Genomic DNA, 27,434 nt, shown 5'->3' with positions numbered 1-27,434 from the left:
AGGCAAGAGAGCCCCGGGGGGCGGCCGTGGGCGGAGTCGGCTGCTCATGCAAATCACGGCGGCGCGCAGGGGCTTGGGGGCGGGGCTTGCGATGCAAAGCCGGGTCCGCCTTGGGAAGCGCAGGAGGGCGGGGGGGGCGGGGGGGGCGGGGGGGGGGGCGGGCCGCGCAACCCTCGGCCTCTTTCCGCGAGTCTCTGACGTCGCCGACGTCTCGTTTAAAAGCGGCCGCGCAGGCGCAGTGAGGCGAAATGCGAACTTAGGCTGTTACACAACTGCTGGGGTCCGCTCTCGCCGCCCGCCCGGCAGTCAGTCCGCGTCGCCGTCGCCGCCGCCGCCGCCGCCGCTGCCGCCGCCGCCGCCGCCGCCTCAGCCGTTCGGGGAGCGTCAGGCCCGCAGCCGCCGCCGCTTCTCCGCGCCTCCGGGAGCCTCCGGGGGCCCCCGTCCGCCCGCACAGGCCGGCCCCGACCGTCTGCGTCTCCTCGGCGCCCCTCGCCGCCCGCCGCGCTCGCCGCTCCGGCCGACATGAGTGGGGACCATCTGCACAACGATTCCCAGGTACGGCTCGGCCGGGTCCTCCTGGCGCCCCGGCCCCGCCCCGCGACCCCCGCGACCCCCGGCGCGGGCCCGGCCGCTTTGACAGGCCGGAGCCCCCGGCCAGGGGCGGGCGGCCGGCGGGGCTGGGCGCGCTATAGGCCGCGGGCGGAAGCCGCGAAGTTAGGGACGGCGGGGGGCTGCCCCTTACGGCCGACCCCGGGGCCCCTCCCTCCTCCTCATCCTCGGGCGCGGGCTGGGCTAGGCCCCCGGCCCCGCGCGCTCGCCGCCCGCGGGCCGGGGGGAGCCTGTTTGTTCATACTGCCTCCTTTTCTCCCTCCAGATTGAAGCGGATTTCCGACTGAATGGTGAGTGTGGCCCCGGCCCCGGCCCCGACCCCGGGGTCCCCGCCGCCGGCCGCCCAGCCCGCGCCGGGCCGGAGCCGGGCAGAGGACAGACATGGCGTCCCAGAGACTAAGTCCCGGCTCCTCGCTCACCGGCCCCATTGTTCCCATCGGGCCGCCTCTGGACCCCCTTTCCGGGGACCCCAGCCCCCCCAGATCGCGGCCTTCCCAAGAGGGGGCAACGGAGACCCGGGGTCGCCCGCCGCCGGGCTTCGGGCAGCCTTTGTCGGCCCGGATTCCTCCCGGGAAAGTCGCCTTGTCGACAGTCGGGACTTAGTCTCTGCGCCATTTTCTTTTTCTCCTCTCCTTTCTGTGCCTGTGTGTCTCTTTCTCTCCCTCCCTCGGCTCCTTCCTTGAGCTGCCCAGAAAGAGCTTTCTGCAGAGCAAAGCCGTGGAAATCACAGACCTCACCGGGGAGGGAAGGGTGGGAGACTGAATGGTTACTATTTTTTTTCCCCAAGGAGAACTTTATTTTGGGGGGTTATTGCCTTTCTGCTTCTCGTGTGTTTCCTTTTCTGTTTCCAGAATGAAAGATACCCTTCGGCAACTGTTGATTTGGGGGGCGGAGGTGGTGGTGCTGGCGGCGGTGGTGGTGGGGGGGGGGAGAAGGTGAAGGGTGGGGGTGTAAGAATTTTATGATGGGAATTACGGTCCTAAAACTAAAGCCACCCTTTGTGGAGTTTCTCATATTTTGAGGTTGTTTATCCCCCAAGTTGTGTTCTTTGCAAAGGTAGTACTAGTACCTCCCTTCACAAAGTTTGCAAGTTCTCCGTGGGCCCCTCCAATGTAAACGTTGGACTCGGGCATATAGATTCAAAAAAAAATTTTTTTAAAGTATTTCTGACTAGAACTTTTCGTGGTGGCTGAGGTTCCTAATGCAGTGTTTTGTTTCTGTTTTCTTGGTTTTTGTTGTTGGGTTTTTTTTTTTTTTTGGCTTTTTTTGTTTTTATTTTATTTTACTTATTTGTTTTTTTTTAAGGACCTCAGTTTAGTGTACTTGTCAGGAGAAAAGGTTGTGGAGCATCTCATCTGGACCTGGTGTGTTGGCCTTTTCTTTCAGGCCATGGGAAAGAAAAAAAGATTTTATTTACTGAAACAAAGAGTAGTCCGCATCCACCCTTGTTTCCTGTTCTTTTTTCAGGAGCCGCTGTTTTTCAGGAACCAAGAGCTAGCTTGCTTTTCCTAGATCTTTATGCTTTTGACCCCTTTTCAGCCATATCAAGGCATTTATTCTTTGAGTATTTCCACTTCAGTTATTCAATGAAGATTCCCCCAATAAAAAGCTCACCCCTGCGGGCTTTTCAACAATCTTATTGAAGGAGAAGGTACCCTCTGTTGTGTGCTGGGAATTCCCACTGATTCTGATGGTACATAATCCTGCTCAATTGAGTTCGGGTTCCGGGAACCTCTCCAATGGGAGAAGCTGATGAGTAGATTTTCTGATGTTGTAATCAGCAGTCCATCGTGTTAGCCTGCTCTATTGAGAGCAGCCTTATGTTCAGATTTGTAGTGGGGCATCTAGCAAGAGATGTGATTCTGCAAGGAAGGGTTGTAGGTTAAATTAAAGTAGCATTTCTTGAGCACCTAATATGTGCCAAACACTGTGTAATGCTAGAGCTGAACCTTGGGTCACAATGCTTCTCTCGCCCTCAATTCCGTCTGCTGGGAGAGACATAATTAGTTAATTATAAGGTAGGTGCTGAGGTATATGTATACTCAAAATGCTTTGAGAAACTAGGAGAATTAATTTTGTCTGGGGGTGGGGAAATTTCTTAGAGGAGGTGACTTCTGAGCTGAGTGTTGTGCAAGACTAGGTGCTGAGTGTCAGGGGTTGGAGTATTTCTTAACTAGTGTTTAGCTAACCTATCAGGATTTTGAAGGGGCGATGAGTCCTCTGCAGTTCAGAAAACCGCAGAGGTATAAATGTTTCCTTGGGATGTGGAAGCAAAGAATGGATGTGGCAGATGAGGATGTAAGGAGTCCTTTTGACCTCTCTTGGAGGAAGGTAGGTAGGAGCTTAACACAGAAAAAGTGTTCTTTTGACTTTAATATTGGGCTGAGTAGGTTGTGTATTTAGCAGTGAAGCAAAGTTTAGTTCTTTCTCCTCAGAAAGTTAATCTCCATGGATCTCACTTAAATTATGCAAAGGAACGATTGAATATGTGATGATTGTGGGCTGGGTAAATTATTGATCTTTAATCCCATTTTTATAGAGACCAAAGGAAACTGAGTATATTGACTTTTATTTTGTTTTATTTTTATTTTTTAAAGATTTTATTTATTCATGAGAATACACAGAGAGGAGAGAGAAAGAGGCAGAGACACAGGCAGAGGGAGAAGCAGGCTTCATGCAGGGAGGGAGCCTGACGTGGGACTCGATCCAGGGTCTCCAGGATCACACCCTGGACTGCAGGCAGCACTAAACCGCTGAGCCACCAGGGCTGCCCGTATATTGACTTTTAGAATGTGATCACTTGTGATTGCAGTTATTTATTGAATGCTTACTGTCTGCCTGGCATGTGACAAATCTCAGCTCTTTTCATGGATCATCTAATTTAATTCATGGAAGAACCCTATGAGTTAAGGTACTATTATCTCCATTTTATAGATGAGGAAACTGAGGCTTAGGTATGTTTACTAGCTTGCCCACAGGCAGTGAGTCTAGCATTCCAAAGCTTCCAAGCTTAAGTATGCTATATATATGATTGCAGTATGACAAAATTAAAAACTGCACATCTCTACTTTCTTACCGAGATGAAAAATGTGGGAGGGAAGGATTTGATAGTTTGTCATTTGCTTACTTTTTAACTAAACCTACTCCTTCAAGAGAAAAAGCACTTTAACTGCCTCCTCACCATCCTAAGTGTCTGACACTGCAGTAATTATCTTTGTAAATATTGTCTAGAAGAAAGATGTAGCGTTAGTAACTGTGTGCTTGTTCTATTAAGTAATAGCCTGGTAACTAGTGATTGATTTATTTAACTATGAAAGACAGGTTTTAAAAAACAAAAATCAGTGTTTAATTATACTTGGACATATTGTTATTGATCTTTGTATTAAGAAGAGTTTGCTTAAGCATGATCTTAAGTGGACTTAACCCGACTTACAGATTAACTGTACAAATTCATATATACAAACCTCCCTCATTCTACCTGCCTTCATTCCTTAAGATCTAAAAGATTTTTTGCCCTTTGAAGCTCTTTCTTTACAATAGTTAAAACTGTTGGTGTTCATTGGGAATTTAAAATGTTCTGGCCCATATGCAACTGCTGGGGAAATCTTATTTGTGAAGTGCATTTATACTTGAAATACTGGTGATGAGCTGGGAGTTTCAGGAGCAGAAACCATAACCTTTTTCCTAATGTTTTACTTACCTCTTTCCTTTCTAAGTGTTGGTAGCACTAACTATAGTGGGGCTGAGTCATTTTTACAGTACTGTGCAGACTGCCAAGCTATCTGTAGAGTTGATAATGGTAATGTCACTTTGGGGGTTAGTGATCTTCTGCTGTTTCAAGGACTTGAAGTTTTTGCCTATCTACTTTGGATTTGTGGGGTTCCTCCCTCCCTGGGATGAGCAGAGTATCAGAGTATAATGCTTGATCCTATCAGTGACTGATTAGTCTTAAGTAATGTTGTATGGGGTCGTAGTTTGACATCTTGTCCTGTTGATTGGTTTAGCTTAATGGATACAGATTGTATGGGGGATTTATTTATTTAAAATTTTTTATTTATGTATTCATGAGAGACAGAAAGAGGCAGAGACACAGGCAGAGGGAGGAGGAGGCTCCATGCAAGGAGCCTGATGTGGGACGGGATCCCAGGACTCCAGGATCACGTCCTGGGCCGAAGGAAGGAAGGCAGGACGGCGCTGAGCCACCCAGGGATCCCCTGTATGGGGGAATTATATATATAATTGTTTCTGATGCTAACAGAGTTGTATTTCTATGCTTTAGTTGCAAGTTGAGGTGGGTGGTGCTAAGACTGATGGTATGGCTATCTGGAAATACCCCTCACGTTTTAAAACTGGAAACTGATGGCACCTTCAAATGAAATCTGGTGCATATACCTGCTCAATCCAGAAACACTTAAAGCATTGGACTCTGGTGTTTTCTTTCCTTCTCCTACAACCAAACTCCTTGGGGCACCTTTTCAGAATTAGTGACTACTGTGGAATCTTTATATTACACTTAGACACAAAACAAAGTTGCTTTTTAGGCTACTAGCATATCAGAACTCCCAAACAAATTTTAGATTCTACTGTTTCTGATAAAACTAGAAAATCCAGGAGTTATTAAAGGAATCAGAAATACTAAATAGTTTGAAAGGTGAAAACTAGGTAATATTGACCATCTCTAGCTCATAATTTTCTTTGGTAAGTAGATAAAATGGAAAACAAACCCAGAGTCAGTCCCCAAATCTCACTTTAGCCAATAGTAGCAAAAACAAAAAAAAAAAAAAAAAGAGAGAGAGAGAGAGATTGTCTTGCTTTTTTCCTTTAACATCAGCATAAAAATGAGGAATTGTGAGAGCTTGAAAGAGTGATTCATTAATTTGTTCTGGGTCTTAGTGAATTTGTATCAATATACAGAGCCAAGAATTCTTAACATGTGTTAAATCTTATATTCCAAAATTAGGCCATTGGGGTTTCTGCCTGTTTTCAGTATGGGAGGGAGTGAAAAAACTGAGCCTTTTAAATCTGTAGATATGTTTGGGAAAGCTTTGTGTGATATCTTAATTATAGTAACAGTTATCTTCTGCTGCTAACAGTATGAGAAATGATTCTATTGTACTTTATGGATAGATTTCATTTTAGAGGCCTTTGGATTATAATGAAATTGTGCATGTTATTTCATATTAGTTGGGTATGAATGCATATGTATGTTACAGATCTTTAACAATATTTGCCATAGTTTAAGTGCGAAATAAAACTAATTTTCTTCAAACACCTCCTTTCCCCAGAGGTGTATTTTTGTGAGAGATTTCATACTTCTCATATGAAACTCTGTTGAACTCCAGTGAAGTTCTAGCTTTCTTTGGAAAAAATGGATTCAAATGTAATTGTTTATTTTTAAATGAGGTTATGGAAATGCTTTAAATGAATATTTGATGTGGGACCTGGAGGGTTAAAAAAAAAATAAAAAGGCCCTCTTGAAAGAATAGTAAAATACAGTCAGTTCATTGCATTTGTCTGTGGGAGAGTGACTTGAGTGACTTTTCTGTGTCCTATGGTTTAGATAATCTCCTTAATTATTTTGAACCATTAACTTTGCATAATGGCTTTTGGGCAAACTGTTGAGAATTTGGCTTCTAAAAAAAAAGATGGGAATGGGAGAAGTTCCTGGCTGGCCCTTAAAAGGTGAATGAGGTATTGTGTTTAAAGGAGATTGTGTTTAGAGTAGTAATCCTTGGAACAAGTCTTTTCTCTGTATTTCCATGACTTGTAAATGAAGTTTGAGATGCAGCTTTCCATCCCTATGGCTGCAGTCCAGTCGCTGATGTGGGAAATCTACCAGCCCCTGCCCTTGCCCCACAACCTGCCTATCTAGGTGTGTGTTGTATGCTCTGTGTTGATAGCACCAGTGCCTGGGTACTGTAGAGGGGGATAAAGATGGGAAGGAGGGTGGGTATCATGGTAGTGTAGACTTTATTATTAAGTGGGAAAAAGTTTATAGAATATGCTAGATATCATTGGTATTTTCAGTAGGGCTATAGGAAATGACAGTATGCTGAAATAAGAGCAAATAGATATTGCCATTTATTTATTTATTTATTTATCTTATTTATTTATTTATCTTATTTATTTATTTATTTATTTATTTATTTATTTATTTATTTATTTATTTATTTATGATAGAGAGGCAGAGACACAGGCAGAGGGCGAAGCAGGCTTCATGCACCGGGAGCCCGATGTGGGATTCGATCCTGGGTCTCCAGGATCACGCCCTGGGCCAAACCACTTCGCCACTCAGTGATCCCTAGATATTGTTTAACATGATTTTTATTCTGTATATTCAGAAAAGACAAGCATTTTTCATATTAGAAGAGAAAGGGCAGCCCAGGTGGCTCAGCGGTTTAGCGCCGCCTTCAGCCCAGGGCCTGATTATGGAGCCTGCTTCTCCCTCTGCCTATGTCTCTGCCCCTCCCTCCCTCCCTCCCTCCCATAAATAAATAAATAAATAAATAAATAAATAAATAAATAAATAAATAATCAATCTTTGGGGGAAAAAAAGAGAAGTGATCTTGCTAATTATCTCAAGTATATCTTAGGGTATATAATTTGTAATATAATCAAGCTAGAACTGTATTGTCTTTATCTGTCATCTCTAGGATTTAGTAGAAACTAAGGGAGAGAGGCAACTTTTTTAAAATTTCTCTGTTGGACGATACTCATTTTATTTTATTTTTATTTTTATTTTTTATTTTTTTATTTTTTTTTGATACTCATTTTCAATTTGTTGGCTTAAGTTTTTATATCCGCTCAGTTATCTCCCTGCCACCTTTACCTTTGTGTACTGCTCTTGAGAATTTTTCTGAGATTTATAGTAGATATTTTTGTTTATATCTCCTTCTTGCCCTCTTCATTAGATTTTTTTAAAATTATTTATTTGTTTGTTTGTTTATTAATTAATTTATTTATTTATGATAGTCACAGAGAGAGAGGGGCAGAGACACAGGCAGAGGGAGAAGCAGGCTCCATGCACCGGGAGCCCGATGTGGGATTTGATCCCGGGTCTCCAGGATCGCGCCCTGGGCCAAAGGCAGGCGCCAAACCGCTGCGCCACCCAGGGATCCCCCTCTTCATTAGATTTAGGGTAGAGGTAATCTCTATGGGGCTGTAATTCCTCTCTAAGCCTTTGAAGTTAATTTTGTTTTTGTGGATTTAAGGAACCCAAAACTCCTTCATTAGCATTCCTGTGATACACCTAGATAGGCTCCAACAAAAGGTGTTAAAGCAATCAGCATTATTGGGGACTTTAATTTTCTTGTCTTTGTTGTTGATGTTGTTGAGAACAAGTTTCATAGATCACTGGGTATTTTGACTTTTTTTAATATTTTTAGAACAAAAGTCTGCCAACTTTTGGTCTCAGTATTCTTTGTATTTTTCTTAGCACAGCCTAGCAAAAATAGAAGTCTGGGATCTTTCTTGGAGGAGATATTCTTGGCTATTTGGAGTTTACCTGCCCCCTAAAAAAGTTTTAGGTTGAAGGTTAGTCCTTCACTAGAGTACACTAGAAATGCACCCTTTTGCCTCTTCTTAAAAGCCCAGATTTTAATCTTGTTGCTATATATATGAATGCCCAGATTTATAAAGGTTTCTGAACAGAATACTGGGTGGGCAGAAGACTTATTAAACCTAGCAGGTTTCCGAATCAGTGGATTAGGGGATCTCATTTGCTAAGACTCCTTTCTTTACCAAACCAACTCTGGTGAAGTAGCCTCTTCATTGGTAGTCCATTATCTGAGCTCTTACTAAGCAGTAGAAGGGGAAGTGGGAGGAAAGGAACAAATGTTGTGGGCTTAGTAAACATCACATTTTTATATTCATGAAATCTGAATTTAATGGAATAGTACAGATTGCGTAGGTTTATAAGGGAGAACCTGAGACCAAGAACCTGAAAACTTGGCCTTTTACATCTTCTCAACTCTCCTATTTAGTAGCTTACTGCCTGGTCTAGATTCCAGAAATCCCAGACTGTAATTGGTAATTTTTTAATACAGATGTTACAGCCTGCCCTTTTTTTTTTTTTTTTTAAGATTTTTAAAAAAATTTATTCATGAGAGACACAGAGGGGCAGGCTCCCTCTGGGGAGCCTGATGCACACAGCCTGCCTATAATTATGTCTTGGTAGAGATAGCTTAGACCTCTTAAACATCTGGAGGGGTAGGTCTTAAAGAGATGCTTTGGTTTAAGGCTGGAACCAGGTTGATACTAAAGGATATACGTGAAAGGGAGGCTGTGGGGATATAACATTCTTGAACATCTGTGGTAAAGTAGAAAATTGGAGTAGAAAAATCTAAGTCCCTATTCTTAGTATGAAACTTAACCCTGGCTGTGAAACCTTGTTTTGTCATCTATAGATGGAGATGATATTTCTATGCTTTACAAACTATTGCGGATTAAATAAATATACAGAGTCCCTCTTTGCCTACATTTTAAAGTTTAAACTTTGGTCAGGGGCATCCCGGGTGGCTCAGCGGTTTAGCGCCAACCTTCGGCCCAGGGAGTGATCCTGGAGACCCGGGATCGAGTCTCACATTGGGCTCCCTGCGTGGAGCCTGCTTCTCCCTCTGCCTGTGTCTCTGCCTCTCTCTGTGTGTGTGTGTCTCTCATGAATAAATAAATTAAAAAAAAAAAACTTTGGTCAGACAGCTTAAGATGTTATTTATTTATTTATTCATGAGAGACACAAAGAGATAGACAGGCAGAGACACAGGCAGAGGGAGAAGCAGGCTCCACGCAGGGAGCCCAATGTGAGACTCGATCCCGGGTCTCCAGGATCACTCCCTGGGCCGAAGGTTGGCGCTAAACCGCTGAGCCACCCAGCTGTCCAGACAGCTTCTATTCTAAAATAGATCCTTATTTTAAATATTAGGTTTCAGGTACTGATGTTGGTGATTCCTTCCTTTGCTGGTATTCCCTGATAACCTTTTAAATCTTTTGACATTTACACAGTGAACGGTAGCATATAACTAGAGTCGGTTAAGTCTTTACCTCACTAAATTTCACAGCCTATATTGATCTCTTCTTTCTATTAAGAAACCACTGGAAAATGAAAGGTAGTGTATCTGTATCTAGGTTTGGGCTAAGTAAGAGCCAAATGTGTATCTGGTTCCTGCTTTTCCAAGAATAAGGCAAGATTGTCATTTCTGAAAGAACTTTTTCAGGGGAAGGTGGGCTTAGAAATGAAGAAAATATATTGCTGTGACTAATTTCTCAGCCCTTTAATAGAACTATGGGTTTTCTATTAAAGATACCCAGAACTTAAATGTCAGTTAAATCTCAATTTTTAGAAAAGGTACCCAGAGCTTTGTCTTTATTAGATGCATTTAGTAAGTGAAATGCCAAGGTCATTATTGGTGTGTGTGTGTGTTTTAAACAACAAAACTCAGTATGTCTTGTGTCAGCATTTTTTTTTTTTTAAGATTTTATTTATTCATGAGAGACAGAGCGAGAGAGAGGCAGAGACACAGGCAGAGGGAGAAGCAGGCTCCATGCAGGGAGCCTGATGTGGGACTTGATCCCGGGACTCCAGGATCACACCCTGGGCCAAACGCAGGCGCCAAACTGCTGAGCCACCCAGGGATCCCTCCAAAACATGTTTAAACTGAGAAGACGCAAAGCATCGGAGAGTTAACTTTAATTTTTCATTTATTCATATATTGCTTAAAGGGACCAACTCAACTTCCTGTGAACTAGGAATTCTTGACAACAAGAATGCCTTAAATAATAAAGCTTAGGATTGAGAATTTAAGTAGGAAACTCCATATTAAAAGATATGCATGAGTATAGGCATTTGGGAGATTTCAGGAAAAAATTTAGTAAGCAGAAATTTCAATAATGGCTCATAAGTCTAGCTAAGGCTGATTATTGAATTGCCTTGAATTTGTTATTTGGAAAGTGCAACTCAAACCAAAATCAGTTGCGGATATGTTTACTAATACCATTAGGTTAAGCCCGGTGGATCTTAGTAGATATACCACTGATCAAAAGGATTATCACAGAAGCATCACAACAGGAGCAAACTTCAAACATCTATTCATTTAAAGATGGGCTAGAGAAAATAATTTTATAGGAGATGAATTACAAAAATTGGGTCTAATTTTAAAGAGTCTTCAAAGATAAAGTTTTCAAAAGATAAATGTCTCAGGAACGTATGGTTTGTAAAGTACATGAAAAAAAATCCTGTGGGAAAGTGAATATTTATGAATACTGTGTGGCTAATTGCCCTCAGTGAGAATGTCGAAAATTGGACTTAAAATCTTGAAAGCTTAGAAAAATAAATAAAAATCTTCAAAGCTTGCATCTCTTTCTCTTACCTTTTTTCTCTGATTCAGAATGTGAATAGTTGTGTGTGTGTGTGTGTGTGTGTGTGTGTGTCCTGGCCAAATCAACCATGATAGAGTAGAAAGGACAGATTGAGTCAAGGGGATTTGAATTTGAGTTCTTATGCTTCTGCTCAATAGCAAGGTCTTTGAACATGTTAATCTCTAAGCCTTAGTTCTTTACCTGTAAACTAGACCTAATACTTTACTCACAAGATTGAGGATTAAAGAGCATGTGAGCATCACTCTAGGAAAGGTGAAGCTTAGTACAGAATTTTTAGTTCCTTGCCAATTCTTTAAAAAAAAAAAAAAAGAAACACAAAAAACCTTTTTCTGAGATTGCTTTTTTAGTGTTTTGTATAAAGGAAACATCTTTAAGGGCAGCCTGGGTGGCTCAGCAGTTTAGCGCTGCCTTCGGCCCAGGGCGTGATCCTGAAGACCTGGGATCGAGTGTCACGTTGGGCTCCCTGCATGGAGCCTGCCTCTCCCTCTGCCTGTGTCTCTGCCTCTCTCTCTCTGTTTTTCATGAATAAATAAATAAAATCTTTTTTTTTTTTTTAAAAAAAAAAAAGAAACATCTTTAAGTTTTAAATTTGGGTATTGTGAGATTTTACCCAAGGGGGAGGGTCACTAGGGAACCTTGAATATGATACTGTTGCTGTGGGTCCAGATAGGTGAGACCCAGGATGGGTAAGACTTTGTGACTGTACAAACCACTCTGTTTCTCATAGTTAAATTATAGTTTAAGAATCTTTGGCAGGCAGTAACTTTTCCCCCTTTGCATTTGGGATGGTGCAATATTTATAGATCCACTCAGGAAACTAAAAGTTTCATGTTTAATTGCAAATGGAAAATTTAAGCTGTCATATTCATTCAAACATTGAGAAAGTAAATACCAGTAACGACTATACACAGATGAACAAGACAAATCCATATGGTTCTCAGAACGAACATTTTGAAGTTAGTACTTGTAGGTCTGTACACTCACTTCCTCTGTTGAGATTCCATATTTTTCATTGGGCTTCAGTACAGAGGCTCCTGACATACCAGGTAGAATGGGGATGGAAGGTACTTTTTGGCAGTTAATACTTTACTGTCAGTGAAAGAGTGATGTTGCCATTTATTTCTGATCTGAAAGGGTTTTTTTTCCTCCTTGCAAAAATTGGAAACCTAGGACCTTATTACAACTCCAAAGATGTCCAAACTCCTAACTGTTCTAGAAAAAAGATTTTTTTTTTTTTAGGATACCTGTAAGCTTATTAAATCATTTCACATGGAATAGAAAAAGTTTCAAGTTCTGTATATTTTTGATGATCCTTCTGTATCAGACAACAATATTGTATGAATTTTAGAAAAGTGATTTTCAGGTTTCCCTGAATAGGTAGATTTGTCAGTGACTAGCAATGTTCACAATCTGTGTGAGAGATCATGTGACAATAGCCAGTTCGAGTGTTTGCTGGAAATAGTTTAAGTCCTTGAGCTGAATTGCCTGAAATAAGGAGTGTAAGATCATCATCTTCATAAATTTGAAGAACTAAAATCTTAGAGATTAGATTCAGTACTTACAATCCTGGGAAACTAATTTTGTGAAGCAGTTTAACTATATTACTCCAATCCATGAAGTGTCTTGGTATGAGAACTACTAAAGTTAGAGGAAGGCTCAGAGTAGGTAGTGATATTCCAGTGATTTGAATATGGAAGAGTGATTGAAACAAAATGTTAGAATGAACATACCTTACTCTTTATTAAAGATTCATTCATTCATTCATTCATTCATTCATTCATTCATGAGAGACAGAGAGAGAGAGGCAGGCTCCTTGCAGGGAGCCCGATATGGGACTTGATCCTGGGTCTCCAGGATCGCACCCTTGGCCGCAGGCAGGCACCAAACCGCTGAGCCACCCAAGCGTCCCAGAACATGGTTTATTCTTATAATCAGTGGTTTTTCACAAGAATAAATGCAATGTCTCTAGTTCTTGCTATTTAACATCAGAAAGGAAGAAACAAGAGTCTCTCAGGGAATTGATCATCCCTCAGGATCTATTTCTTAATTTTACATGGTTTCAGTTAACCAGGAAACAAGCAGTGAGGAGGAACATAAGTTGTCTAGTCTTTGTAACTACTGGCTTGTTACAGTTCCAAGCAGAAAGCTCATCAAGGCCAGACCCCCAGCTCTGAGAGGTCTCCCAGTTAGTGCCCTCTGTGCATGCATGTTCAGCTGGTGGTTGTTTGACAATAATTACTACTTTTTTCCCCTTAAAAATCAAATCACCTCCTTTCTTCCTTGAATGCAGTGTGATATAAAAATAGGCGCTTCAGCAGAACTTTATAGTCCTTTACAGGTGTTGAGCACCTTCCTAATCTCAAGAGTGTCAGGAAAATTGTCTTTTAGCAGGAGTATGCTTGTTTTTGCTCAGTAGAAAAACGGATTCTTGTTGGGCACAGAAGAAGCCAAAAATTTTCCTTTTAAAGTCTTGAAAAAGCTATAGAAATTCTTTAGGATTGGAACTAATCTGTGGAATTTAGGTAGCATACAGTGTTTGTATTGAGCTCAAGTTTTTAGGGCAATAAAGTTACAGTACATTATGATTCAATTGGGTCCATAAATGACTGAAAACAACCGAAGTGTTGTTATAAGACTACCAGAATCCATACTGATGGCACATATGCAAATAGGCATACCAGTAGGTGCTAAAAAATTATTTTGTTAAGTGTACTTACTGAACTTGATTTAAAAAAGAAGGTCCAGGGGTGCATGGTTGGCTCAGTTGATTAAGCATCTGCCTTTAGCTCAGGTCTTGATCCCAGGGTCCTGGGATTTAGCCCCAGATTGGGCTCCCTGCTCAGTGGGAAGCCTGCTTCTCCTGCCTCTGACCCTCGCTCTACTCCTGCTCTCTCTCAAATAAAATTTTTATTTAAAGGTCCTTCTGCAGTAACTCTATTTCCAAGAAGTAAAGTTTGGTGTGTCTCTTCTTCTCCCACAAGTCTGTAGTCATTTTTTTTAATTTTTAATTTATTTATGATAGTCACACAGAGAGAGAGAGAGAGAGAGAGGCAGAGACATAGGCAGAGGGAGAAGCAGGCTCCATGCACCGGGAGCCTGACGTGGGATTCGATCCCGGGTCTCCAGGATCGCGCCCTGGGCCAAAGGCAGGCGCTAAACCGCTGCGCCACCCAGGGATCCCTGTTTTTTCTTTTTGTATTGCTTTTTACCCTGGAGTACTGCTTAGTCTTTAGAATTTGGTACAGTTTGGGTAACTATACTCAGTACTTCTCCATTTAACTATCTATTTAGGAAAATGCTAAGTATTGTAAACTCCTTGGGAGTTAGCAACATCTCAGAGCCTATTTCAGTACTGAAGGCATAGTTACGGATATCCCCCTTCCATTTTCATGTAGTCTGTCTGCAATCACCACTTAATCACAAGTCAGAAGCAACCTCTTTTCTCTGGCTTTGAGTTTCTCTTGTCCTCTTCTAATTTTTCATTCTGGACTGGAGAAATTTAAATGTTTTGCTTACTAGGAAGTGTGCAAGAGCAATATCTCATCCTGTATGGATACTACAGATGCATTCAACAAATGTTTAAATTGTGAAATGGGAACCCCTCTCTCTTCTAGCTCATTAACTGGTTGAAAATCAAGTGAGAAAAAATGAGAGCTTTATACTAAGTTTTCCTTTTCTTTTTTTAAGATTTTATTTTTAAGCAATTGCCATATCCAACATGGGAGCTTAAGAATCACCTGGGAGTACTAGGTCTACACCTTAAGTTGATTCTGTAGTGGCAAAGGCCGAGAAATCTGCACTTTTTTTTTTTTTAATTTTTTTAAAAGAGAGCAAGAGGGGCACCTGGGTGGCTCAATTGGTTAAGTGTTCTGCTCAGGTCATGATCCTGGGGTCCTGAGATTGAGCCTTGTATTGGGCTCCCGCTCAGTGGAGAGCCTGCTTCTCCCTCTCCCTCCCGCTCTGCCTACTTGGGTGTGCTCTCTCTTTCTGTCAAATAAGTAAATTAAAAAAAAAAAAAAAAAAAAAAAGCATGTGTGGAGGCAGGGGAGGGGAAAAGGGCAGAAGGGGAGAGAAAGAATTTTAAGCAGGTTCCTTGCCCAGCTCAGAGCCAGAAGGGCTTGATCTGATACCATGACCCACGCTGAAATCAAGAGTGGGACATTAAACCAACTGAGCCACCCAGGTGCTCCAGAAATCTGCATTTTAAATATATATTTAACAATCCTGGATGATCTGATTAATATAGGTGACCACAGATCAGCTTTGGAGAAACTGATCTATCTGGACTTTACTATTTTACTTGACTAAGATGTGTGTTTTGCTTTGTGTAAGGTACTCCATTGGTTAAGCTATTAAGTTTATGGTTTTTGTTGTTGTTGTTGTTTTTTTAAGGACCAAAACGGTATTTTTCAGTATATGTTAAAAGAAGCTTGGGCAGCCTAGGTGGCTCAGCGGTTTAGCGCTGCCTTCAGCCCAGGGTGTGATCCTGGAGGCCCAGGGTCAAGTCCCATGTCGGGCTTCCTGCATGGAGCCTGTTTCTCCCTCTGCCAGTGTCTCTGCGTCTCTCTCTCTCTCTCTGTCTCTCTCTCTCTGTCTCATGAATAAGTAAATAAAATCTTAAATAAATAAATAAATAAATAAATAAAGCATGTTTATCCTCAATATCTACCTTTCAATGAGCATTTACCTAAATAGTAGAGATAGTTAACCGCCTTTGCAACTATTTTACCATATATCTCATCAGATTTCTAATCCTTTCTCCTCCTTCCATGTTTAACAAGCCATTATTTGATTCTGATGTCATCTTTTAGGATTGGATAACTAAGCAGAGCACAAAGAGCAAGTGGTTGTTTTAATTCTGATATCCCTAGAATGGTTAAGGCAGAGTATTAGAAGGTAAGTGGAGGTATTGGCACAGTTTAATGGTATGCTAAAGATCTTCTCTATGAAGGTCCCTACCTTGAGATTAAATTAGGGGTCTTTAGCTACTGATGGCACTGATGGACATGGGAGGATTTGAATGGAGCAGTGTTTTTTTTTTTTTTTTTTTTTAAGATTTTATTTATTTATTCATGAGAGACACAGAGAGAAAGAGAGTGCCAGAGACATAGACAGAGGGAGAAGTAGGCTCCGTGCTGGGAGCCCGATGCAGGACTTGATCCCGGGACTCCAGGATCACGTCCTGGGCCAAAGGCAGGTGCTAAACCGCTGAGCCACCCAGGGATCCCCTAGAACTAGTTCTGTAGTAATTCAGTCTCTTAAGCAATATTCCTTGTTTTTGTTTTGTTTTACAAGGTCCATGATTAGGCCTCAGTACTTGTTCAATTAACTTATATACTTCCTTATAGTTTTGAAGTTGGAGTAATTCATAATTGGAGCATAAAAAGGAACCTGTAAAAAAAAATAAAAAAAGGAACCTGTTAAATGATCAGCACCAAAAAGGCTTCTGAAGAACATATACATGTTTGGGCTTACTCTTTCTCCTGCTAGTTGCCCAGAGAATGGCCCATGCATTTCAAGCACTGTCAGTAGTGATAACTCTAGATGAAGAGGGCCCCTTAGTTGAATTACTAATAGGATGCATGAAACTGCATCAACACGTTTGACTCCTATATGGCCAGACAAGGTGTAGACTTTGGGGACATTTGAGGCCCATGCTTTGTTGAAAGCAAGGACAGCTTAGGCTGAGCTGTGGGTTTCTATGTAGCATAGACAAGAGATTTGTAGTCACTTTCACTATTTCCCAGGGATTAAGGGCTCACTTAATAGAAGCAAAGGAGGACAAGCTGGCAGGAATGGGCCTGTCCTAATTGAGCTGGCCTGAGAAGGTACATTTTCAGGTTAGACCAGTCCTTTTTCCCTTTTAAGTTCTGCCTCCTGGGAAAGAAGCGTTTTCAGTGCAGGGATGTCCTTGTGAACATGAGTCACTGCAGAAGAGTATATGAAATATAAATGCCCATTTTAAGGTCTTGTAACTGGCTAATTACTACAAGAGGCAGGAGTAAAACATTCTAACTTTGTCTTCTATTTAGGAACAAAGGTGAGTTGGTTAAATGGGATTTGTTTGCCATACTCATGACGCTTATGGTAATTGCTCTATCTGGGTTTGACTTATACCTCAGTGGACTAATATCTTGGCTGCAGTGTTCTCTGGGAAGTACTCCTTGAGGCTCTGATTCTCTAGGGACTGCAGAAGTGGTCTGCTTTTGAGATGGCCATTTTAGCCCGGAACTAAAGGCCTTAAGGAACTACACAATATAGTGCCTTGCCATGTAGGGAAAAGGCCCCTGACTGGCCTCTAGCAGGGAATTGGTGGTGAGGTGGAGAATCAGGACAAGAGGAGTCTTAATCTTGGCTTTGCCAGTTGTGGCCAGAGTGAATCATACAACATGATGCCTTATGTTCTCCCTATCAGTAAAAGGAAGATGTTGACCTGGTTCCAAACTTTTCAATCAGCACTGTCTTGGTAGAACTTTCTATCATGATGGGAATGAACTTTCTATCATGAATGGTAAAATAAATACACATATAATACATATATAAATATCACTCCCAATCTATTACAATCTAACAATCCCCATATTAATCTATCCCTCCAACAAAAACAAAACCAACCCTAATACCATTCACTAACATTTCCCACACCTAACTCACCCAAACTTTCAATTTAACTCTTAAAACTCTCCTCAACCTCCTTTTCTATACATTCTCTTTCACCTCTACCCATCCACTATTACATACTTTCTCAATCAAAACAATCCTATATACACCATCCCCCCCCAACACATAACCACAATTCAACACACAAACAAACCCCAACCCTATTCACATCTCCCCTCTCAAATTTAAACTAAATATTCCAAATTTCCCTAATTTTCCAAGTACCTACCACACCACCCTCACTCTTATATATCAAACTATCTAAATACTAAACCTATTAACCATATACATATCAACACCATTAATAACTTCATAATTTATTAAACACTTTCACAAACAACATAACTCCCTCTTTATATACCATAACTACATCTATGTCAAAATATCTCAAGCACATACATCACCCAATTTCCCTATTACCCATAAATATTCATCACAAGAGCTTAGTAACATATATAATTACCTTTTATTGCAATACTCATTTTCTCTATCCGCAGGCCCCCTCGGATAAAAAATATCATATCACCCTTTTCTGTCACCACTTGGCACACCAAACACTCCCCAAAATCTAACCCATTCCTCTATCGTACATACCCCATTAAGGAATAAAAAACCATTTTACCAATGAAATCGACATTATCATCATTTGCGAATTATGCAAAATTAAGAGTGGTGTAACCCCTTCTTAGTCTCTAACGAGGGTTAATTCGTATTCATCAAATTACAGTCAGTAATAAGTCTGATTATATGTGGTAGAAATGTCTGATTATAAGTGGTAGAAAATCTAAAATTGTATTAGGCAGGCGTGCCTGGCTGGTTCAGTGGGTAGAGCCTGTGACTTGATAATGGTGTTGTAAGTTTGAGCCCCGTGTTGAGGGTAGAGTTTATTCAAAAAAACAAAAAGAAAAAAAATTATATAGGCACACAAACAGCACCAAGAAGTTAACTCATCCAAATGTTGCTTACAGTAAAAGCAGATCAGAACTGAGTTTCTACAACTTATCTGGGGTCATCCTCTCATTTTCCTGCTCATGGTGAATGTAGACTGCATCTCACTTGTAAGTACTCTGGTCCATAATTAGCCAGATAGTATTAGTCTGGTGGCCTAAAATGGGACTGTAGCCTTGGCTGCTATGAGGACAACTGTCACAGTGGATATGGAAGTCTCAGAGAACAACTTGGGTGAATTGCTTAAAGACCAGGAACAGATCCATTTTCCTCCAGTTTTAAATTATGGTCATTTATTTTAGGAGTAGGAAGAGGAAATGGACTAAGGATGAAAAAATAGCAGATAATATGAACATTTACTATTTCCAGTTTACTTTTGAAGAAACTGAGACTTCAGGCTTTGTAGTTTGTATGAAAACCACAGAGCTGGGAGACTAATCTAATCTAGGCCTATCATGCCATATCCTGAGTTCTTAAAGGTAACCTAAAACAAGGTAAAGGGAAACCTGGATGACTCAATGGTATCCTAGGAATTCTGGGCTATAGAAGAGCTACTCCTATAGTATCTGACTAAGGGCTCTCAGAGCACTCACCTTCGTTAACAGTGGATCTTTACCAGACTAGTATTATTGATTAGTAGGCTCTGCTGAAACTTAAAGTAATGTGTAATCCTTTCCCTATTAAGGAAAGTCTGCCTGTCTGTGTAAAAAAAAGACCCCAGAGTAATTTATTTATTTTTATTTTTTTTAAAGATTATTGATTTCACAGAGAGAGAGAGAAAGATTGCATATGCAGGAGTGTGGTGGAGGGAGGAGCAGAGCGAGAGAGAGCAGCAGACTCCCTCCTGAGCCAGGTGCCCCATGGCCACTCAACCCCAGGAGCTAGGATCATTACCTGAGCCTGAAGGCTGACGATTAACCTACTGAGCCACCCCAGTGCACCAGGAGTAATTTATTTTTCAGCAATTCAGCTTGTACTTGGAGCCAGTTATTCGAGAAATCAGTAAAACTTCTTTTTATCTGAGTACTCAAGAAAAAGGATCTTCTGGTTAACTAAGGATTAACTAGACCCTCCCACCTCTTTATTTTAAAAGGATCTCTGAAGTCTGCTTATTTACAAAGGAAATTTCATCAGAGTTGGTTAGCGGTATGTGAACAAGTAAGATGTTGTTCCCACCTCAAGGGGATAAATAACAAATTTAGCTTGCTGCTTAAGAAGCAGAATTAGCAGTGGGTTCAGCATTGGCCTCCACTTCAGAGTTCTCATTCATGCGATTTACTTTATCTAGTTAAGCAGAGCAGAAGTAGATTTTAACTACTTTTAACTTATGTTGATTAATGACCATTCACGGCTTCTTTGAAGGAAGGAGAATGGTGGGAGCTGGTCTTAGTGTGAATATCATTTAGGAGAAAAGCTTAGGAATTAGGAGTCATAGGTAAAGGTAAAGCAGGGAGGGTATTCTTCACTTACACACTACACTGACCTTGAGAAAGCTGCCTATCTTCACGGAGTATATTGGGGATAGTTTCAAAAAGAATGTTACTAAATACAGCAGAAACTACTGTTACATGTCAGTTAAAGGTTATTTTTTGACACAGGAAAATTATATGAAATTCAAATTTCAGTATCCATAACTAAAATTTTATTGCAGGGTGGCTATGCTCATTCCTTTACATATAATCTGTGGCTGCTTTTGTGCTACAGTGGCAGTTGAGTACCTGCTGCTACCATTCAAATTATGAATGGGCTGTAAAAACTAAACTACCTACTACCTATCCCTTTACAGAAAAATGTTGCTGACCCTTGGATTGGTGAGTAGTGCCAGTTGCTTACCTGACTGAGTGGTATTTGTATGTATCACAGGAAGCTCTCAAGACTCTATATTACTTGGTAGCCTCTAGCTCCCAAAGGAATCTGTATAAGCCAAGTGTCAAAAGTTTACTGTGAGCTTGCAGTTTCATTGAGTCTTAATCTATTTTTTTCTTACTCATTTTCCCAACAGAATCCTACTGGCCAGACTCAAATTACCTGTCTCTCTAAGTATGGCTCTACCCACTGATGTCCAAACAACAAAGAAAATTTGTATTCTAAAGAACTTGACTACCCTGCTCGTTATCTAAGCTGTGTTACCCCTCATGTAGCTCGTTATTCTTTCTCTCAAATAGGGGCTGGGTGAGTAGCAGATGAAAACAACCTCTTTACTTCCTCAATTGTAGAGACTCAACATTCTCAGCTATTTAAAAAAAAAAAAAAAAAAAGTCCCCAGGGACTGACTCAGCACCAAGTGCCTGCCTTTTAAAGGAACAGAGACCCAGTTGAAATAGAAACTGGAAATAAAATCAGTAGCCTGTCCATTTTTGGAGATGGCTGGTATTTCATATTAATTTTTTTTAGAGATTTTATTTATTTATTTATTCATGAGAGACCCCGAGAGAGGGGCAGAGATATAGGCAGAGGAGAAACAGGCTCCCTGTGGGGAGCCGGTTGCGAGACTCGATCCCAGGACCTTGGGATCACAACCTGAGCCAAAAGCAGACGCTCAACCATTGAACCACCCACGTGCCCCTATTTGGTTATTATTGGTTAAAGGACCAAGAAACAACAAGACAGAGTTTTTCAAAAGACGATTCTGGACAGTGTAGTTTATGGTCACCTGGAAAGTTTTGTGTTAAAATACAGATATCTGGGGATGATCTAAGTCCCAGGTGTCAGGAAAGCTTGAGAACCACTGGTCTCAGGAATTTAATTTTTTTCTTTTTAGTTTAACCATTTTAACTTTGACCTAGAACAATTTTTTTTTCTAAAGATTTTTATTTGAGAAGGGGTGGTGCAGAGGGAGAGAATTCTCAAGCAGATCCTCGATGAGCCCAGAACCCATTATGGGCAAAGATTGATTTTATTTTGTTTGTTTAATTTATGGAGCGGGAGCAGGGGGAGGAGCAAAGGGGGAATGAAAGGGAGTGAAAATCTGAAGCTGACTCCACACTGAGGGTGGAGCCTGATGCAGGGCTCCATCCTGCCATCTGAAGATCATGACTTGAGCTGAAACGAAGAGCCAGATGCTTAACTGACTGAGCCACTCAGGCACCCCTGAGTAAAACAATTTATAAAGTTGAATTCTTTTGACTAGAAGTGTAGGTGTCCATAGAGGTCATTTTATGGATTGGAAAACAGACCAGAGCAGAGAAATAAATTAACTAAGAACCCCATCAGATCATTGCATAAAAGACTCAGAGTTGCTCTAAGGAATTGACTTTTAAAATATGTCGTTTAGTTCTGGCATGATAATATAACAGTGAGCAGCCTGTGCTGAACCCTAATAGTGTGTACAAACTATAGCTCAGATGACCTGATATTTATAAACTAACATTTTTTTGAAGACAATTTGGTGGTCTCATCCCTGAAATCTGAGTTCTTTAAAATTTTTTTATTTTTTTTTATTTTTTATTTATTTATGATAGTCACACAAGAGAGAGAGAGAGAGAGAGAGAGAGAGAGGCAGAGACATAGGCAGAGGGAGAAGCAGGCTCCATGCACTGGGAGCCTGATGTGGGATTCGATCCTGGGTCTCCAGGATCGCGCCCTGGGCCAAAGGCAGGCGCCAAACCGCTGCGCCACCCAGGGATCCCTCTTTAAAAATTTTTAATGTAATTAGTCCCTGGGAATGAGAACCAAGGGAAGGGAGGAAGATGAACTTGAATTTAAGAGCATAATGGAGTAGGATGAGAGAGAGGATTGTAAAATAAGTTAAAATAGGGTGCGTAGACAGGAAGAGGCTGAATGAAAAGACAGATTAAGGTAATTGTAGTGTTGTAAAAGCATAAAAGGAGTCCAAGAAATTTAAATGCGGAAGTAGACTGACTGGAAGAGAAAACATCCTCTGACCATTAACCCTTTTTTTGTGTGTGTGGGCCAGTTACCTAAAGTAAACTGGTTGGCTGCTTCATTTATGTCTTTTCATCACAAGCTCCTTAGAGACCACTATCCCAGAATTGCTGATGCTTAAGAACCATGGTAGGTTCTCTTAAGGGATGCCAATTTGTAGCATTTCTTTCTTTTTTTTTTTTTTAAAGATTGATTGATGGATTAGAGAGAGAGAGAGAGGCAGAGACACAGGCAGAGGAAGAAGGAGGCTCCATGCAGGGAGCCCGACGTGGGGCTCGATCCCGAGACTCCAGGATCGCGCCCTGGGCCAAAAGCAGACTCCAAACCGCTGAGCCACCCAGGGATCCCCTAGTTTGTAGCATTTTTTCTGAACATGTAGACACTTGGACAATGTGACAGGTTTAGAGATTTGAAGTTGTGTTGTAGAGCTGATAAAAAAAAAATTGAAAATGCTGGGCTTCTATTTTTGAGCAACTTTGAGTTTTTTTTTTTAATGTAGTGTACCTACAAGTTTCTGATGATGAAGTCTTTATGAAGTTTTGAATATTGAGGAGAAAGACTCAAGCAATTTGCAAAATAATTGTCAAGTTTCATTCGATTAAGTTTGACCCTTTCTTTTCACTTGGCCTCCATAACTTCTTATGAGGTCTTCTCTGGAACTTCACAGAGCCAAGTACAGGGAAACCTGGGCTGTGAGGGAGACCCTTTTACCTCCTCTCTTTCCACAGTGACTCATTTAACAGCTGTTGCTGTTGGGAAGGGTTAAAGTGTTTATTATACTCTTCATGGAACTTTACGAGGGCAGAGACTTGGTATTGTTCGCTGTTGTATTCCCATACCTAGAACAATGCCTGACACAGAGTTGATAATAAATATTCAAATGAATGAAAATTGTAAGCCCCAACTTCCTTAAGGAGTGAAGAAGAAATACACTTCCAGCTGTCATCTTCTCAGCTGGAATTGGGTTTTATCAGCTTAAGAGTACTAGGTCTAGGTCCCTAAGGGGGGAGCCCTATTATTTTCGATATTAAATGAGTCTGTTGCTTATATACGGTACACATTTGGAGAGAACAAATGATAATTTTGTCTTTAAAAATTGGAAATGTTACTAGTCCCTTCCCTCATTCTTGATTTTCTTTAGAACTGAATCCTCCCAACATTTTTCTTTTAAATTCCAGAGCTCTTTGAGCTTTTAGCCAGAACACCATCTGTCCTGCTTACTTTGAAAGGCTCTTAACTATGACCTGGAATTTTGGAAATGTGCTCATTGAGAATTGCTGTAAAATAGTGATAAGGACTCTTCTGTGGGCTACAGATTGAAATCGGCCGCTATTAGTATGGATCATGGTTTCCTAGATTGAAACCGATCACCATTGGTAAAGTCCGAATTTAGACAGCTGTGGTGGGAGAGAGGGAAGGGTAGAATTCCTGTACCCTTCAATCAATTTCCCTTCCAGTATTGGGCTTTCAGGCTTCTAACTGCTTTTAGTTTGGCATTGAGTTCCTGGGGAGATTCACACACCCCTGGTACTGACCACATTCCCGGATGCTAGTCTTTTATCACCAAAACCAGCTTGGTATCTGTCCTAGACAAAAACAGCCTTCTTTAAAGTGTTAGAGCATACTGAGGGGGCTCCTGAATGGCTCAGTCAGTTAAGCATCTGCCTTTGGCTCAGGTCATGGTCTCCGGGTCCTGAGATGGAGCCCCATGTTGGGCTCCCTGCTGAGCGTGGAGTTGGCTTCTTTCTCTGCCCATCCCCCACCCATTTGTGCTCTCTAATAATCTTTTAAAAAAAATACTTGGTATACAGTGTTAAGTAGAAGTGTTGATTTTGTTCAAACTCCAGCTTCTGGGAATCTGGTATTCATGGGTTTGAAAGTCAGGGAGCAACGGAAGACACAAGAATTTATCCCAGTAAATATGTTTTAATAAATGAGCAGCAGGTGATGAATATCTTTTTTTAGAAAATTAATTTCTTCACCTAGCGCTTTCACCCGAATGGTACCTGTGCCCACCTTACTAATGTAGTAGTTGTGTATTTATGTGTCAGAGATGAGCAGAAGTTATCTTTGACAAAGTTGCCTCCTTGGGGAAGGCTGCTTTTGATGGATAACTATTCCTTATCCCCATCCTTCATATACTTGATGACTGTCTTTGAAGGAGGAGCCTATCATATACAGCTGTTTTAAGTCTCCAAACTGGTCATCACAGGTCACTGTAAGTGAGGTCTGGCTCAAAACATGGCAAAGAGCTCTTTTATATCAGAAAAGTCTCTGCATTTGTTTACAAAGAAGCAGGGGGTTCTTCTCTCATGCTCTGATCTGATTACCCTAATAGTTTGGGAGAGTGGTGGAGTGGCAGAAGATCATGGAGTAGGTGATAAAATGGTCAGTAATCTTGGCCAATTCCATAGCCTGTCCTCAAAGTGTAAATGTTTATGCTTGGATTGAATAGCAATTGCATTAGAGACCCTGAGTAGAATAAGCTTGGCAATACTGTTAACCACTTACTGATTGCTGCTAAACTAATGCAAATGTTTCTTGGGGCAGGGTGCTGACTGTTACCAGTGCATCCCTTGAAACTTGTTTTTTAAGGCTTCTGAGTATAAAGATCATTAGAAGCAAGCCAGTTCCACTTATAAGTGCTTTTTCTTCTGTATCTGCAAACAGGTAAGAATATCAGATAGGCTTTTATTCGTCATTGGCTTGTTGGGCGAAGTGAATTGGCATGGTTGCTGCTTTAAATGCGTGTGTGGAACCTGAACCTGGAGTTATTTAGAATGATTGGGTAGGGTTGATCTTTTTTGTATGTAAATTAAACATGAAGAGAGTTCAGTAATAGTTGTACTTTATTGACAGTTTGTAATTTTGTGAAGGTTAGCTGGGAATTCCAATACAACTACACACAAGGAATTTGACTTTTGAAATAAAATTCTTTACGATCACTTAAATATTCTCTTTTCCTTTTAAAAAAGATTTTATTTATTCATGAGAGACACGCAGAGAGAGGCAGAGACACAGGAAGAGGGAGAAGCAGGCTCCCTGTGAGGAGCCTGATGTGAGACTCCATTCCTGGATCCCGGGATCACGACCTGAGCCAAAGGCAGATGCACATGCCCAGCCACTGAGCAACCCAGGTGCCCCAGTCACTTAAATATTCTGAGCCTAGGACGCCTGGGTGGCTCAGTGGTTGAGCGTCTGTCTTCCGCCCAGGGCATGATCTGGAGTCCCAGGATTGAGTCCCACATCGGGGTCCCTGCATAGAGCCTGCTTCTCTCTCAGCCTGTGTCTCTGCCTCTCTTTTTCTTTCTCTTTGTGTCTCTCATGAATAAATACATAAAATCTTAAAATATATATATATATATATATATATTCTGAGCCCTAGTTTCTTCATCTATAAGAGAGGTGAGTTTACTGAGGTCACAAATATCTTAAATTAATGAACATAGATTGAAGCTCTTAATCACTGATCTGTGCCTTCTTATTGACCCAGTAGTTAAGTGACTTTTACCCAAGGTCATACAGTAAGTGAACAAGAATTTGAATCAGGTATTTTTCACTCTCTTGAAGCAGTCTGCTTCCACCAGCTTCCTTCAGAAGCCTTTCCAGCATTCTTTGCTAATCTGTGATGTCTGTAATCAGTCATAGGATTTAGCCATGATCTTTTGTGCTAACTGCATCATTCTTGAACATATTTAACAAAGTGTTTGGTTTCTTTTTTCATATGATATGTGTGTGTGTCTGGTGTCCCTAATGGGAAATGAATTCTTCATCTTATGCCTGGTTTGACACTGATTTGGCTACTTGGAGGACTCTAGACCTGGTTTCCAAACCTGCAGCTTCATTGTGAGCCTGGGATTAAGCCAGGTTTCAGGGACTTCATAACAATTGGATTGAGTTTTGCTGGATTTATTTGATAGTTTTTTATTCTTTGGAGTTTTGCTTCTCTTCTAAGTAGAGAATTACGACTCTAAAGCTTCATTCAAGGAGTGGATCTATATCTTTTTTTTAAGAATCTGCTTTTGGGATACATGGCTTTAGAAAGTCTAATTATAACTTTGGGATCTTATTTTTTTTAATGTATCCCTTACAAGCATTAACACTACCATTTCCTAGCTGGCAGAAAGTATATATCACTTAATTTTACTCAATTGTGAGAAGATGAATTTTTCAGCAAAAAAAAAATCAGTAATAATTGACGGTTTAATTGCTCATCTGCCAAGAATGCCCTCTCTTCTACTTTGCTAACTCTTGCTTTTGATAAGACTTAGTTTTTTTTTTTTTTTTTTTTTGCTAAGACTTAGCTTAAACACTACCTCCTTCAGGGAGCCTGTGTTCACTCCTCACTGACCTCTTGGATCTAGGCTTTTAATTTCTTGTTTTCTGGTGGAATCAGTCTGTTTCCCCTCATCATTTTACTTTTTACTTGGAAACAAAGGAAGCATTAAGCTTAAATTATTTTTAGTCTTTTCATAATGTCCATAAATTAAGTAATTACACTGTTTTACTACCCTTACAGAAAAATAGCAAATGGACAGAAAAGTAGAAAATTCTGCTATCATGTAAGAGATGGAGGTCATGACACCCATATGTTTCATGTGTAGACACCTGGGGAAAATATTACCTTTATAAAAAGTTTGTGTAGTTTCTGAATATAAGAGCATCATGATGCAATAAAAACATTGTTACTTTAATGTTAATCATTTGACATTTAAGATTTTGGGGCTAGGAGAGGAATATTAATCCATTTGAGCAAGTCCAAACTTAAAAAGATTTCTTCTCGGGATGCCTGGGTGGCTCAGTGGTTGAATGTCTGCCTTCAGCTCTGGGCATGATCGAGTCCTGTATTGGACTCCTTGCTGGGAGCCTGCTTCTCCCTCTGCCTATGTCTCTCTGTGTGTCTCATGAATAAATAGATAAAATCTTAAAAAAAAAAAAAGATTTCTTCTCTGTTGACT

General features: G+C 40.9%; 1 protein-coding gene across 1 annotated transcript in view; it reads left to right on the top strand.

The window, feature by feature from the left end:
- The first annotated feature begins 261 nt into the window (after positions 1 to 261).
- TOP1 (DNA topoisomerase I) overlaps positions 262 to 27,434 on the top strand; it is a 92,213-nt gene continuing 65,040 nt past the window's right edge. Inside the window, exons 1-2 of the mRNA XM_055345296.1 lie at positions 262 to 555; positions 875 to 899. Of these exons, the coding sequence (XP_055201271.1) occupies positions 523 to 555; positions 875 to 899 (58 nt within the window). The 5' untranslated portion in view covers positions 262 to 522. The remainder of the gene's footprint in view (positions 556 to 874; positions 900 to 27,434) is intronic.

This window comes from Nyctereutes procyonoides, unplaced genomic scaffold, assembly GCF_905146905.1.
Source record: "Nyctereutes procyonoides isolate TBG_1078 unplaced genomic scaffold, NYPRO_anot_genome, whole genome shotgun sequence".
Taxonomy (NCBI): domain Eukaryota; kingdom Metazoa; phylum Chordata; class Mammalia; order Carnivora; family Canidae; genus Nyctereutes; species Nyctereutes procyonoides.
Note: the sequence above shows the minus strand (reverse complement) of the source record. Positions and strands in the feature narration are given on the sequence as shown.